This window comes from Alosa alosa, chromosome 2, assembly GCF_017589495.1.
Source record: "Alosa alosa isolate M-15738 ecotype Scorff River chromosome 2, AALO_Geno_1.1, whole genome shotgun sequence".
Taxonomy (NCBI): domain Eukaryota; kingdom Metazoa; phylum Chordata; class Actinopteri; order Clupeiformes; family Clupeidae; genus Alosa; species Alosa alosa.
This window is the reverse complement of record NC_063190.1, coordinates 17,963,647-17,976,146: the sequence shown is the minus strand read 5'-3', so window position 1 is coordinate 17,976,146 and position 12,500 is coordinate 17,963,647. Positions and strand designations below refer to the sequence as shown.

Below are 12,500 nucleotides of genomic sequence, written 5' to 3'. Positions count from 1 at the left end.
TGCTTTATCTGATGAAATTAGCAGTGTGAGTTCAGGTCTCCAGAGAATTCATAAGAATTCACAACACACTCTCTCACAGTCACACACACACACACACACACACACACAAGGCTGCTGCTCTTACTTCTCCCTGTCATGCTCTAAGTGCGATGTCATCCTGTGTGTCTCTCTCTCTCTTCAACAAGCTTTGACATGACTGAAGATACAATATGGCCAAAGCATTAATATATGTAAGTAATAATATACATAGTTATAGTAATAATAATTCCGAGAAAATATACACACACAGATATGATAATAGTACATGAAAGAACAATCTCTCTCTCACTCACTCACTCTCTCCCTCCCCTCACTTCCTCACTAATCCATGTTTGTGAATACAGCTTTAACAAAACCTTACTATTACCCTCCTGATGCACCTTACTGGGAGATATACTGCATGCTACCTTGGCATTCTGACATCATATCATAGTATTACAATGACTTACAATGTTATTTCACAATAGACAAATACATTTAGGCACAATATGTGCTGAATGGGAAGAGTAGAACTGATAGCTTGATGAAAAACCCATTTGGAAGGCTGTCTTTGTGGTTGTGAGGGAGCAGGAGATACTGAGACGTGTCCCTGTCTCTGGGACACTATAAATGGGAGTGACAGCATCCATCTCGCCCTGCTGTCGGAGCCAAAGTCAGGACATCCTCACAGTGTCAGGCCGTCAGAAGAGCTGAGTGAACAAAATGTCTTTTTGGGCTCACACACACACACGCACACACAGGCACAGACACAGACACACACACACACACACACACACACACACACACTCACACACACAGGCACAGACACACACACACACACACACACACACACACACACACACACACACACACACACACACACACAGACACACACTCACACACAATTGCAAACTGAAGAGTATGGGGAGGGCATTCTTTTCTCTGGTCACATGTGAATTTACTGGGATATTGACAGGAACTTTTTGGCAGTTCTGAGTCACTGGAGGGATTTTGGCCTGGTCCCAGCAACTTAAACCCAAATCAGATGAGCAAATTAAGACGCAGTCCAGACCTCCGAGAACTCCCCCTAAGGCTTTAAGGGTTACCCCCTCTGACCTCTCAGTCCCATCCGCATCTAAACAAATGAGCTAAGCACAAACACTATCCTCAGGAGCCGGCCTGTTAGCTGGTTTCCGTCAGAACCTGTCTGACTGCGAGGGGCCCTGAGCCTGGGAAAGACTCCAGTGGAGGCGATCCATAAATTTGATTAATTAGGTGCGGGCCACACAGTAAATCTCCTGAACTTCATCTAACAGCATCAGATCCGATCCATATGGGACAGGGAACTCAACAAAATAGACAGAGAAGGGAATAGACTTTGAAAAGAGTGCAGATGTGATGAGACAAGCAAGCGAGAAAGAATATTCAATCTAGCAGCTAAAGGGTTTAACCCAATTTTTCTATGTAGTCTACAAAAAAATATGTACTTTCGGTGGGCTGAAAACCTTGGTTTACTGGAGACAATTAAACAAAATGAAAATTTTCACTATGGCTGGTGGACGTCCTCGAAAATCTGGGTGACCTTCAGAGGGCTAAGCGAACGCGGAGCAGAACAGAATGAGACCCAATGCCAATCACGCTAATCCTTTGCCACAGCCAATGCCATACAGAAACACATTTACCAAATCAACTCTGTCAGCTTTCAGGATAAATCAATAACAGGAGACCTTTTGGCCTGATTGGAGTCGCCGTCCAGTCTCCATGTTGAGAATTGTTATGCATCCATCTATTTTACCTCTGCGACCTCACCACGGCAACCATCTTAAAGGTAATTACTAAGCAGCAGAAACCTCCATTTGACCATATGCTGGTAACACAAAACTTGATGAAGACCTTGTAGGTCAAGTGGTTGGGTCGCACTAATAAACGAGTCCACACATTCAGTCCTCAGACGACTATTTTTCTTTCTTTTTTCCCTCCATCAGGTGCCCGTGGGGAATCTACGAGGCCGCACCATGCAGTACTGGCACAGCCCTGGCTGCGGGGCACGGGCGAGAGAGTGTGGTGCGGGCGGGAGAGAGCGGAGTGGCTCGTGCCGCCGGAGGGAAGGTAGCGTCTGCAGAGGGATGATAAATGGACCGGTCGCAGTGACTGACCCGCCGTTAATCCCCTCTCGCTGCCCACTTTAAAGGGAAAAAGACAAAATGCTGTCGTTCCACTGACCCCCATCCTTCTCCCGACGAATTACGCTGGCGTCACCGCTTTTGCCCTTTCATTCTTCTCTCATCCCGCTCTATCCATTGCCACGAGGTTGACACGTCCCTTTCTCTCCCTCTTTTTTATTTCCTCATGTTCCTTTCATTCGGTGGAGTCACTGGCCTATCATTCTTTTACCTCTCACACTGCTTTTTTTATCCACACTCTTTGTTGTCCATTTTTTCCTGGCTACCAACTGCTCTCTCTCTCCTCCCCTCTCCTCTCTATCCTCCCTTCCATTCTTTCCTCCATCAGCGCGGCTGATCTCTCTGTTCTGGGTGAGCGGCTACAGTCTCACGCATGGCTGTGCTTGCCACTCAAGGCGAGCGCTGGCTGCCGTTGCTCGCGCTAAAGTGGACATGGCAGCCTTCGCCGCTCGCACACGCTGAGACCACAGGCAGGCAGGCGTTGCCACGCAGGCCACGTCAAAGCAGCTGCCGCCACCGGCCGGCTCTCTCTCTCATTCCTCTCTCTCTCTCATCCCTCTCTCTCTCATCCCTTTCTCTCACTATGTCGCTCTCTTTCATCCCTCTCTTGCTCTATCTTTCTCTCATCTCTCTCTATATCTCTGTCTCTCTCTCTCACTCTGTATCTTACTCATCCCTCTCTCTCACTCTATCTGTCTCTATCTCTCACTCTCTGTCTCTTACTCATCCCTCTCTCTCATCTCTCTCTTTCTCTGAAGAGAGCTTACTCACTCACTCACTCACTCGCCCGCTTGCTCGTTTGTGTGCGAGTCGGCTGTTCTCACTCCGAGTCATGGGAGGCAGATAATTGGCTGTGTGTGAGCGGGATCGGAGCTGTCACTTCGGCTGAGCGTGGCGGCACGCTGACTGGCTCTGAACAGCAGCCACAGCCCGAAGCCTTCGCCGCGACGACGCACACACCATCACAAGACTGAGGAGCAGGCGCCCTGACAGATTCTGCCAGATTAAATACACCACCGCACACGTGTGTAAAAAATCTTTACGCTTGTCAAAGTCCCTTCAGCGGTCATGTCATTTTTGCAATTAAGTCCCACGAAGGCAACCACTGGTGCTGCCTGTTGTGATTGAACTATTTACTGAGGAAAGGGGGCTGCATCGAAAATGTGCTTATTTACATTTAAAAGCTAAAACGCAGATAACCAAAGATGGAATAGATTACATTTTTGTACACCGATGATACTATTTCTAAAAATGGAATAAAAAACAGAACAGGCCACTGTCAACTGTTTTATCGGAATTATATGCATACGTGGGTGATGATGATGTGTAGGAACAAGATGAGCATATAGTCAGACAGCCGTTCCATATGCTCCTGCGCCTGAACTGACCCGTGTCTGACTGAGTAAATCATAGTTTCCACCACCTCAACGGCTAGAATAGCTAGAACTTATCTGCCTTTCTGACTGAAGCTCAGTATGCTAAAAATAATTGATATTGTGGTCGACATGGAATGTAATTCCTGTTGTTATCTTATCCTCCGACACACTGGTTCAGGTCTGATAATAATAGCTTTTGGTGCTTTCCTGAGAGCCCGTTTTCTGGTGTAAACCCTCCATGGAGCAGAGTGAAGGCTCGCCTCCTCAGAATCTCCAGCCAGACTGCCACAGACGAGCGGATTGATCGCAGCAGCTGTGCAAGGATGGAACAAAAAGCAATTTTGAGATGGATTTCCACATGTTTCATTGGGAGTGTATCTTAAAAGCGCTCCCTCTCTCTCACTCACACATTGATCATGCAGTTAAACAGATGGTATCAGGTTGTTAAAAAGATGGTATCGGGGGTTTTAAAACCAATCTGCGCTCACTGCAGACATATCCAAGTGTGAAAATCTAGATTGGCCTCCTCCACTTTGCGGGCTGTTCATCGGAGCGAGTCAAGTGAGGTTCTGGTTCTGGTAGCCAGGCTTGGAGGCACTGGGTCGGCTCGGCTGCTGCTGTTTCTGGGCTGTTGCCGTGGCAGCATTCAGACGGCTCATTAGAGTTCTATCAATCACACAGACTGACTTCAGCTCTATTAAACCCATGATCAATCAGCTAATACCTCTAATTCATCACCTGTAATTACCCACTGTCATAAAGAACAAGCCCTCACACCCACACACACACACACACACACACACACACACACACACACACACTCACATGTGCACATGCAATATGTGCTCTTTTGACCACTTTTGACCATCGTTACTTATAAGGTAATGTTGACAACAGAGGGTAAGTTGCTCTAGAGACAACTCAAACCAGTATGTTCTGTAATGTTCTATTGGTATGGCATACCCAACAGGTAAGTATGTCAATCACCTTAGCATGATAACCTGATCTGATCGCAGTTAAAGGAAGAGTGGAAACAAGCCTGATCCCACCAGGTGTCAGAACAGTCTCTCTATCTTTCTCTCTTTCTCCCTCAGTTCCTGTTGATTACATGTCCTGCACTGTGGTCCCCACATCTCCACCTCAGCCCTCCAGTCCCACCCGTAAAGTGCAAAGGTCACGCAGGGCGATCATGTTACCTCCACTAATGCAGTGTGTGACCAGGGAGTTATCCGTCACGGTGTCATGGCTTACCTTAGAGAAATGATTTAATAACATGTTCCCGTAATGAGCCCCGACCTGCGCCAGGAATCGGTCTCCCCTGGCAACAGTGCAGGACATGACGAGCAAGCCCTGATGCCATGCTGCCAAGCACGCTGACTGACTGACGGAGAGATCAATGCAAACCCAGCAGCCAATCAGATGCTTACAAAATAAATGAAAACAAAAATACACACACCATCAACGGATGTTTTTAAGAAAGCAAGACTGTTTCAGCATTGATGTAGGAAATGAATGCTCAGATGCTCAGCTTGCTTGGATGCTGAAAGGCTTAGGGCTTGGCTTAGGGCCAATCTCAATTCTCTATTTTACCCCTTCCCCCTTCCCCTTAGTTTTGCGTGTGCACGTGAGACGAACGGCTATCTCAATTCTCATTTCGATCGAGGGGTAGGGATAAGGGCAAGGGGTAGATACCCCTTAAAACCAAGCAAGATCGGGAGCTTACTTGAAGCTGAGGGCTAAGAGAAATACCCAACACACACCGCTCACACCAGTCAAACAAGCACACCGAGAGATTTATTGACATGAAATGTTGGCATTAATAAGGATTATAAAATTAAAATGGTAATTGTTTTATGTTGCATTCAATCTTGTGACCATATTGAAGGTCCTGTTCTTCATGAGGAAGTTTTCAAAAATCGCTGTTTTATGAATGTTAACAGCACATCATTACCATGTTTGTCATTTGAATATTTCCACATTTCCATGTCCAACATTGGCAGCATACCATGTCAGAAATGTAAAGTCCAACAACTTAACTTTTTACCACTCGTCTGATATGAATGCTGCATAGGCCTACTGCTGCCGACTCCTCACATAGGCTATTACAGGCAGCGATTGCTTCTGATGTCAAGTACCATTTGATCAAAATAGGAGGAGTGGGTGGATGTTTACATAGCAAACTGCATGTTTATTTTGTCCCCCATCCCTGTTTCATTCAATTCGACCAGGAGGTAGGCTATGAACCAACATATAGGCACGTTCTGCTGTTGTTGAAATAATTCCTGAACGATTTTATTCGAGCTGAAAATGCAATGATAGCCTATTTGACAGAAGACAGGTTGCTGGTGACAAAATATTAGCTTTCAGTGTGGTAATGATCTCTGTAAATTACGTTAATTCAAGTGTTTCAATCATCCCGCTCTCCCTTATGGTTGGCTAGTGGTAGCCTATCTCATTTCCAAGGGGAATATTCTTCACCCCTATGTCTTGCCACTCGGTTTCGAGGGACAAGGGCTAGGGGTAAGATGAAGGGATAGGGGAAGAGGAAGGGGTAAAACAGAGAATTGAGATTGGCCCTTAATATGGAAACACTAGACGATGTTCCACAGTACACTTAAGTGAGGACGGGCAACCAGAGAACATTTCAGAATTGGTGGCTCTTCACCATTTCTGGATGCTTTTCTAGACTGCAGACTTAGTTCTTCCTCTTCAACTTCCTCTTCCTCCCCATCTTCTGTTTTGCACCTGTGTCCGTCAGGATGCCGTCCCTCTCCAGTCCACGGACGCATGACCGCGCGTCCTTGCGGCCCTTAACTGGAGCTAACGAGCCGGAGCGGAAAAACAAACCTGCCGTCTGGTGGGCCCGCCCCCCTCCGTCTGTCCGTCAGGCTGAGTGACAGGCGCGCGGGGCCAGTGGCCGGAGGAGTGTGACAGTGACAGAGGAGCAGGTCCACATCTCTAATGGATTCTGAGCCTCATTTAGCTGTGAGAGCACCACTGTCATCCTTCATAATCCAACGCTTGCCCTGCGGCTTCAACCTAAAACCGCATCCCTCTCCCTCTCTCTCTGCTTCTTTCTCTCTTTCTCTCTCACACTCTTTCACACACTCTTTCCTTCTCTCTCCCTTTGCCTCTCCACTCTTTCTCTTTTCCCCTCTCTCTCTCTCTCTCTCTCTCTCTCTCTCTACCTCTCTGCTTTTCTCACGTCTCCACCCCACAGTTCAGTGCGCTGTGCGGAGGTATGATTGGGGCAGTGACATTTATAAGTCATAAAAATGGTGCCGACAATAACGATAAAAAGCGCCCATCTGCAGTAGTGCGCCCACACCAGTGATGCCTCAGACAGGAGCAGATTAGCATAACCAACACCCCCCCCCAGACCGACTCTCCTGCTCAGGGGTCCCATCCAGTGCACCTCTCTCTCTCTCTCTCACCCTACTGTATCTATCCTTCTCTCTTTCTCACTCTCTCTCTTTTTCATCGCGCACGACTCTCATAAATCTCCATTTAATGGCTGAATCAATAACACAAGTGGCCGGTGAGCGTTGAAGGCCACTTAATGAAAGCAAGGACGGACCGGTCCTCTCTCCTCTCCTCTCCTCTCCTCTCCTCTGCTCTGCTCTCAGACACAGATGTTTCTGCCGTGGCCTGCTTTCCCACTGACCGCCACTGCTAGCCGAGGATCAAAGAGTGCGAGAGGGAACCTGTGCACCTGGAGATTAGAGTCTGCATTCAGCAAACACTGGGATCAAAGGACACACACAAACACACACACACACAGAAAAACAAGTACACACATACTATACACATAGAAAAATGAAAAATGCACTCATGCGTACACACACACACACACACACACACACACACACACACACACACACACACACACACACACTCAACAAACCCAATATCAGACACACAATACACAGAGAAAATGGTGAAAACAAGGCTGAAACTGAGGCTGCTCAATTGAGAAACAGCAGCCGTGGTCTTATTATGGACCAAATACATGCAGAGACCACTTTCTAGACCGGGGCCTCACACTGAGTGTGTGTGTGTGTGTAGGACAAGCAGGCCAGCGAAGGTCTGTGTTGGTGACAGTGATTAAGTGCTACTCCACTGTCACGCTGGCTCGAGCTGTTATAATTAATAGCTGTAATGTTTTCAGTGCTGCAGGGAAGCTGAGGAGAGTATGAATATGATCAATATGAATACAGAGCCAAACAGAACATGTGCAAACCACATTTACTCTCTCTCTCTCACACACACACACACACACACACACACACACACACACACACACACACACACACACACACACACACACACACATTCTCCCTCGCCACCCACATTGACACACTTAAAATCCGATGTACTGTACCTTCATATACTGTCCCTCTATCACAGTCTGTGGAATGCATCTGATCTAAAACCGTAGGAATCCAGGTGCCTATACGGGGAGGTGAACGTGCTACACGATTAGACTGACGACGTACGCACCTCTGGGGTTGTTGAGTGAGGCGTCTGTGGCTTTGGTGCCGTCTCCGCAGAAGTTCTGATGAAAGGGGGTGCACTGCTCGCCCGTGCCCGCCACCACCTCCACGTTGCGGGCCAGGTCCCGGGGCTCGGTGAGGGTGCGCAGCCGGTAGACCCGCCGGCTGCTGGTGTCCGACACGTACAGCACCTCACTCACCGGGTCCATCGCCAAGTAGTATTTATGAGCTGGACTGGTGCTGGAACAGAGCGGGAGAAAGGGAGAGAGAGGGAGTGAGATAAATAGAGGGAGGAAGAGAGAGAGAGGGAGTGAGATAAATAGAGGGAGGAAGAGAGAGAGAGGGAGTGAGATAAATAGAGGGAGGAAGGGAGAGAGAGGGAGTGAGATAAATAGAGGGAGGAAGAGAGAGAGAGGGAGTGAGATAAATAGAGGGAGGAAGAGAGAGAGGGGGGATAGACAGGTACGGTAGACACATTTCTGCATGATTCTACATATCTGCATGTAGGCTGTAATGATTTTGTATCTCAGTTGTGTGTGTGTGTGTTTGTATTTGTGTGCATGTGTGTGTTTGTGTGTGTGTGGGTGTGTACATGTCTGTGTGTGTGTGTGTGTGTGTGTGTGTGTGTGTGTGTGTGTGTGTGTGTGTGTGTGATGATGATTCTGTTTGGTTCCGAGAGCATACTTAGTGATGCACTAGCATGGAGCAACACACGTGGGTATGTGTGTCATTATGCATGCCACTTCATGTGCCCTGTGGGCCAAGCCTAAACATGCATCCCTGTAGGTATGTTAAAAGTTGTAATATCTTGAAATCCCCACGGCCTTGTTAGGCATTCTGAGGACTCATAATCCACCCTCCACCACACACACACACACACACACATCTTCCAGCCGCATAAACAGCGGCGTAGAGAGAGAGATTTCTGACAGGCTACAGTGTTTTGATGACAGCGCTCAAAGACCTCGTTTGAAACGGCGGCTGGCAAATTAGCAGTGCTGGGAGGCATCTCTCTGCTTCAGAGGCCAGGTCCACATCCGTGGATCAAACACACACACGGGTGTGCGCACAGACACACACACACACACACACACACACACACACACACACACACACACACACACACACACACACACACACACACACACACACACACCACACACACGCACACACACGCACACACACGCACACACACGCACATCTTTGAAGTCTTTTCATTTCAAGTACGTATGCATGATCTAATCCGTTAAGACGTTGCTTCGACGGCTATATTACATACAGCGCTCTGTTGGGAAGACAAGCGGAGGGAGAGAGGACAAAAAAGGAAAAAGAAAACAAATCAGCTTTTATGTGTGTGTGTGTGTGTGTGTGTGTATGAGTTGATGCATCACACAAGTCACTTTTCCTGCTCTATGGGAGCCAGGCTTGTTTTTGGTGATGGCTCCAATCCTGCCTGTAATCAATATTTAGCTTCAGAGAGAGGAATATTTCACTTCAGAGAGAGGAATAAGCTATTCTGCCTCTCTTCCTCTCCTCTGAGCCAGGAGACATCTCTCAGAGTGGGCTGGGCTGCCTGTGTGCATCAGATGCAGGAGCGGTGCTGGCTAGATGCTGGCTATAGACTGGATAATTGCAGTGTGAGGGGATTGGGGATGTGGGTGTGATCCTGAGATTTGGCCCATCAAAGAGATATCTATCCAACTCACAAATGCATGTGCACATAACCCTACACAAACACACACACACACACACACACACACACACAAACACACACACACACACAAAGTCTGGGGGGGATCCTGAGATCTGGTCTATCATTGGTCTGGTCTGACAACACCCTACCACACCATACACACACACACACCTCTTCTTCCGTATCCAAACGCCAGGGGAGACCCAGGGCCCTGTACAGACACACACACACACACACACACACACACACACACACACACACACACACACACACACACACACACACACACACATATTACAGGGTGGCCTAGTCTCGTGTCTGATAAGCAACTGCACTTTAAAGAGCGGGCGAGCGGGCGAGCGAGCGCTCCCTCTTTCCATCTGCCCCCGCCTGTGAGCCGAGCTCCGCTAATCCGCACCGTCGTCAGATTCGGGTCAATACGCGTCCTTATCGACCAGCGCCCACACACACACACCCCCTACACCCACACCCACATCCACCACCCCACCCCTCTTAATCCACTCCAAGACCTCACACTTGGCTGGAGACTCGTGTCTAGAGCGCAGCCGCAAAGATGAAGAAAAACGTGCGTAACCCACCATAATTCTCAAGACATACACGGTACATTATTGTACATGATGACTGGCACATTACAGGCCAATTACATCCATACGCTTGCACACATAAGGGATACTTATACATAATGAGATGTTTTGGTTTGATGCATACCTGTGTCTGATGTCCCGGTTCCTGGCAGCGACATGAAGAGAAAAGGGTGGACGGAGATTAGATTGTAATAGGCATGTAAAGGTCAAATGATTTCTGAATTGTCTAGTCAGCCTTGGCAACAGCCCTTAGCATGCATGCAACAATCAACACAGGACGATTAGAGGCAGAATGAGTAGAAATGAGCAGGATTTATTCCCTTTGGGACTTTCCTCTGAAAAAACAAAGGTCAGTGCTTATCAATGTCACAGCAATGGTTCTGACAACCACTGTTTATGTCTGGATTGCATTAAGCCATTGCTTTGTTATGCACTCATATCATTTCAACCTCTAAATTGTCACTATTTCTGATGGATTGTGTGTGCGAGATAGTGCTTAAGAAGGATAAATTGGGTTGTCAAATCTATCAAACCACATTACATTTGAATCAGACAAACTGCTCTTTTCAAAGCAAGATGTTATAATGTTGAACTAACTAATTTTGACAAAGCATTCAGGATATAAGATAGGAATAAATCAATAAAGTAGCTTAGAGAAACATTTGGGTTCAGTAAACTTAACCGGAATAAAAAGACTGTGCTTCACCCATACATAATTTTATATTCATAGTTCTCAGACTAGTTTCACCTAATTTGATTAGACGTGAAATGATTAAACGGAACTAAACTGTGTGTGTGTGTGTGTGTGTGTGTGTGTGTGTGTGTAGGTGTGTGTAGGTGTGTGTGGTGTATGTGTGTCTCTGTGTGCGTGTGTGTGTGTGGTGTGTGTGAGTGTGTGCATGTGTGTGTGTTTGTTTTGTGTGTGTGCATGTGTGTGTGTGTGTGTGTGTGTGTGTGTGTGTGTGTGTGTGTGTGTGTGTGCACGTCCGTCTCACCGTAGCTCCAGGATGCTGATTGTGAAGCCACTGGGCAGAACCCTGCGGATGAAGTTGAAGTCGCCCACGTAGATGCTACCGTCGGAGCCACAGGCCAGTGCCACGGGCGCGAAGATCTTGCGTCCAGCGGCTGGACCGCTGCAACTGGGGCACGGGATCGCCCGCACCACACCCGTCCCCATCACCGTGGAGATGACCGGCGGCTGCTCCGAGATGAAGATGTTCTCCCCGTTGCCCTTGTGCAGGATGCCTGGTAGGAGGCAAAGTGGTCAGCTGGGTTGTCCTCAGCCGCAGCTCCCATGATGGATCAGACTCTTACTCTCATCGTGAGAAAGAGAAAAAACCCATTACACATATAGGATCGCAGAAAAAGAGAGGGATGAAAAAAGGAGGAAGACAGATAGTAAAGCGTTGCCCTTGTGCAGGATGCCTGGTAGGAGGCAAAGTGGTCAGCTGGGTTGTCACAATTGTCACCATGGTAACAATACTGTTATCAGAACCCAATGATAAAGATTTGTAATTTTATATAATCTTAGTTCTGGCTGAGCTGATTTTTTGATTGGGGCACCAAAAATGTAAAGAACAGTGTGCAACTGGACTCACTTCTGTGACAATAATAATGTGCAGATGCACAGAAAAAATTGCATTTCATTATTACAACCGCACCACTGCTGCCGCAATGTTCTTTCTCCAAAAATAAATCCTACACTTAAAAATATTGGTCAACAAAGGGTGTTTGTGATCGTCCCTGCACATATTTTTTTCAGTTTTTTCAGTTGTTATTGGTGCTGTATAAATAAATAGAATTGAATTGAAAATTAAACAAACTGTTTTTTTCCCCTTGTAAATACTTTGTATTTTGAGGACAGTGATTAAAAAACAAAACTACGACCGGTCTGAAAATAGCTTATGAGAGCCCTTGGTTCTTTCAGGGTTAAACAGATAGATGCTGGCCTTGAACATGATGAAAGAAAGCACTTGAAAGGTTGAGTGTGTGTTTGTGTGTGTGTGTGTGTGTGTGTGTGTGTGTGTGTGTGTGTGTGTGTGTGTGTGTGTGTGTGTGTGTGTGTGTGTGTGTGTGTGTGTGTCCAGTAAAAGACATGTGGACAGACATGACAAGAGGCTCTCACCGCTCTC

General features: G+C 47.2%; 1 protein-coding gene across 1 annotated transcript in view; it reads right to left on the bottom strand.

Moving 5' to 3' along the window:
* The window catches only part of tenm1 (teneurin transmembrane protein 1), a 180,394-nt gene that overhangs the window by 24,656 nt on the left and 143,238 nt on the right, over positions 1-12,500 (bottom strand). Inside the window, 4 exon segments of the mRNA XM_048234047.1 lie at positions 8,078-8,310; positions 10,493-10,513; positions 11,364-11,613; positions 12,494-12,500. The exon segment at positions 12,494-12,500 is cut by the window's right edge and continues 137 nt beyond it. Of these exon segments, the coding sequence (XP_048090004.1) occupies positions 8,078-8,310; positions 10,493-10,513; positions 11,364-11,613; positions 12,494-12,500 (511 nt within the window).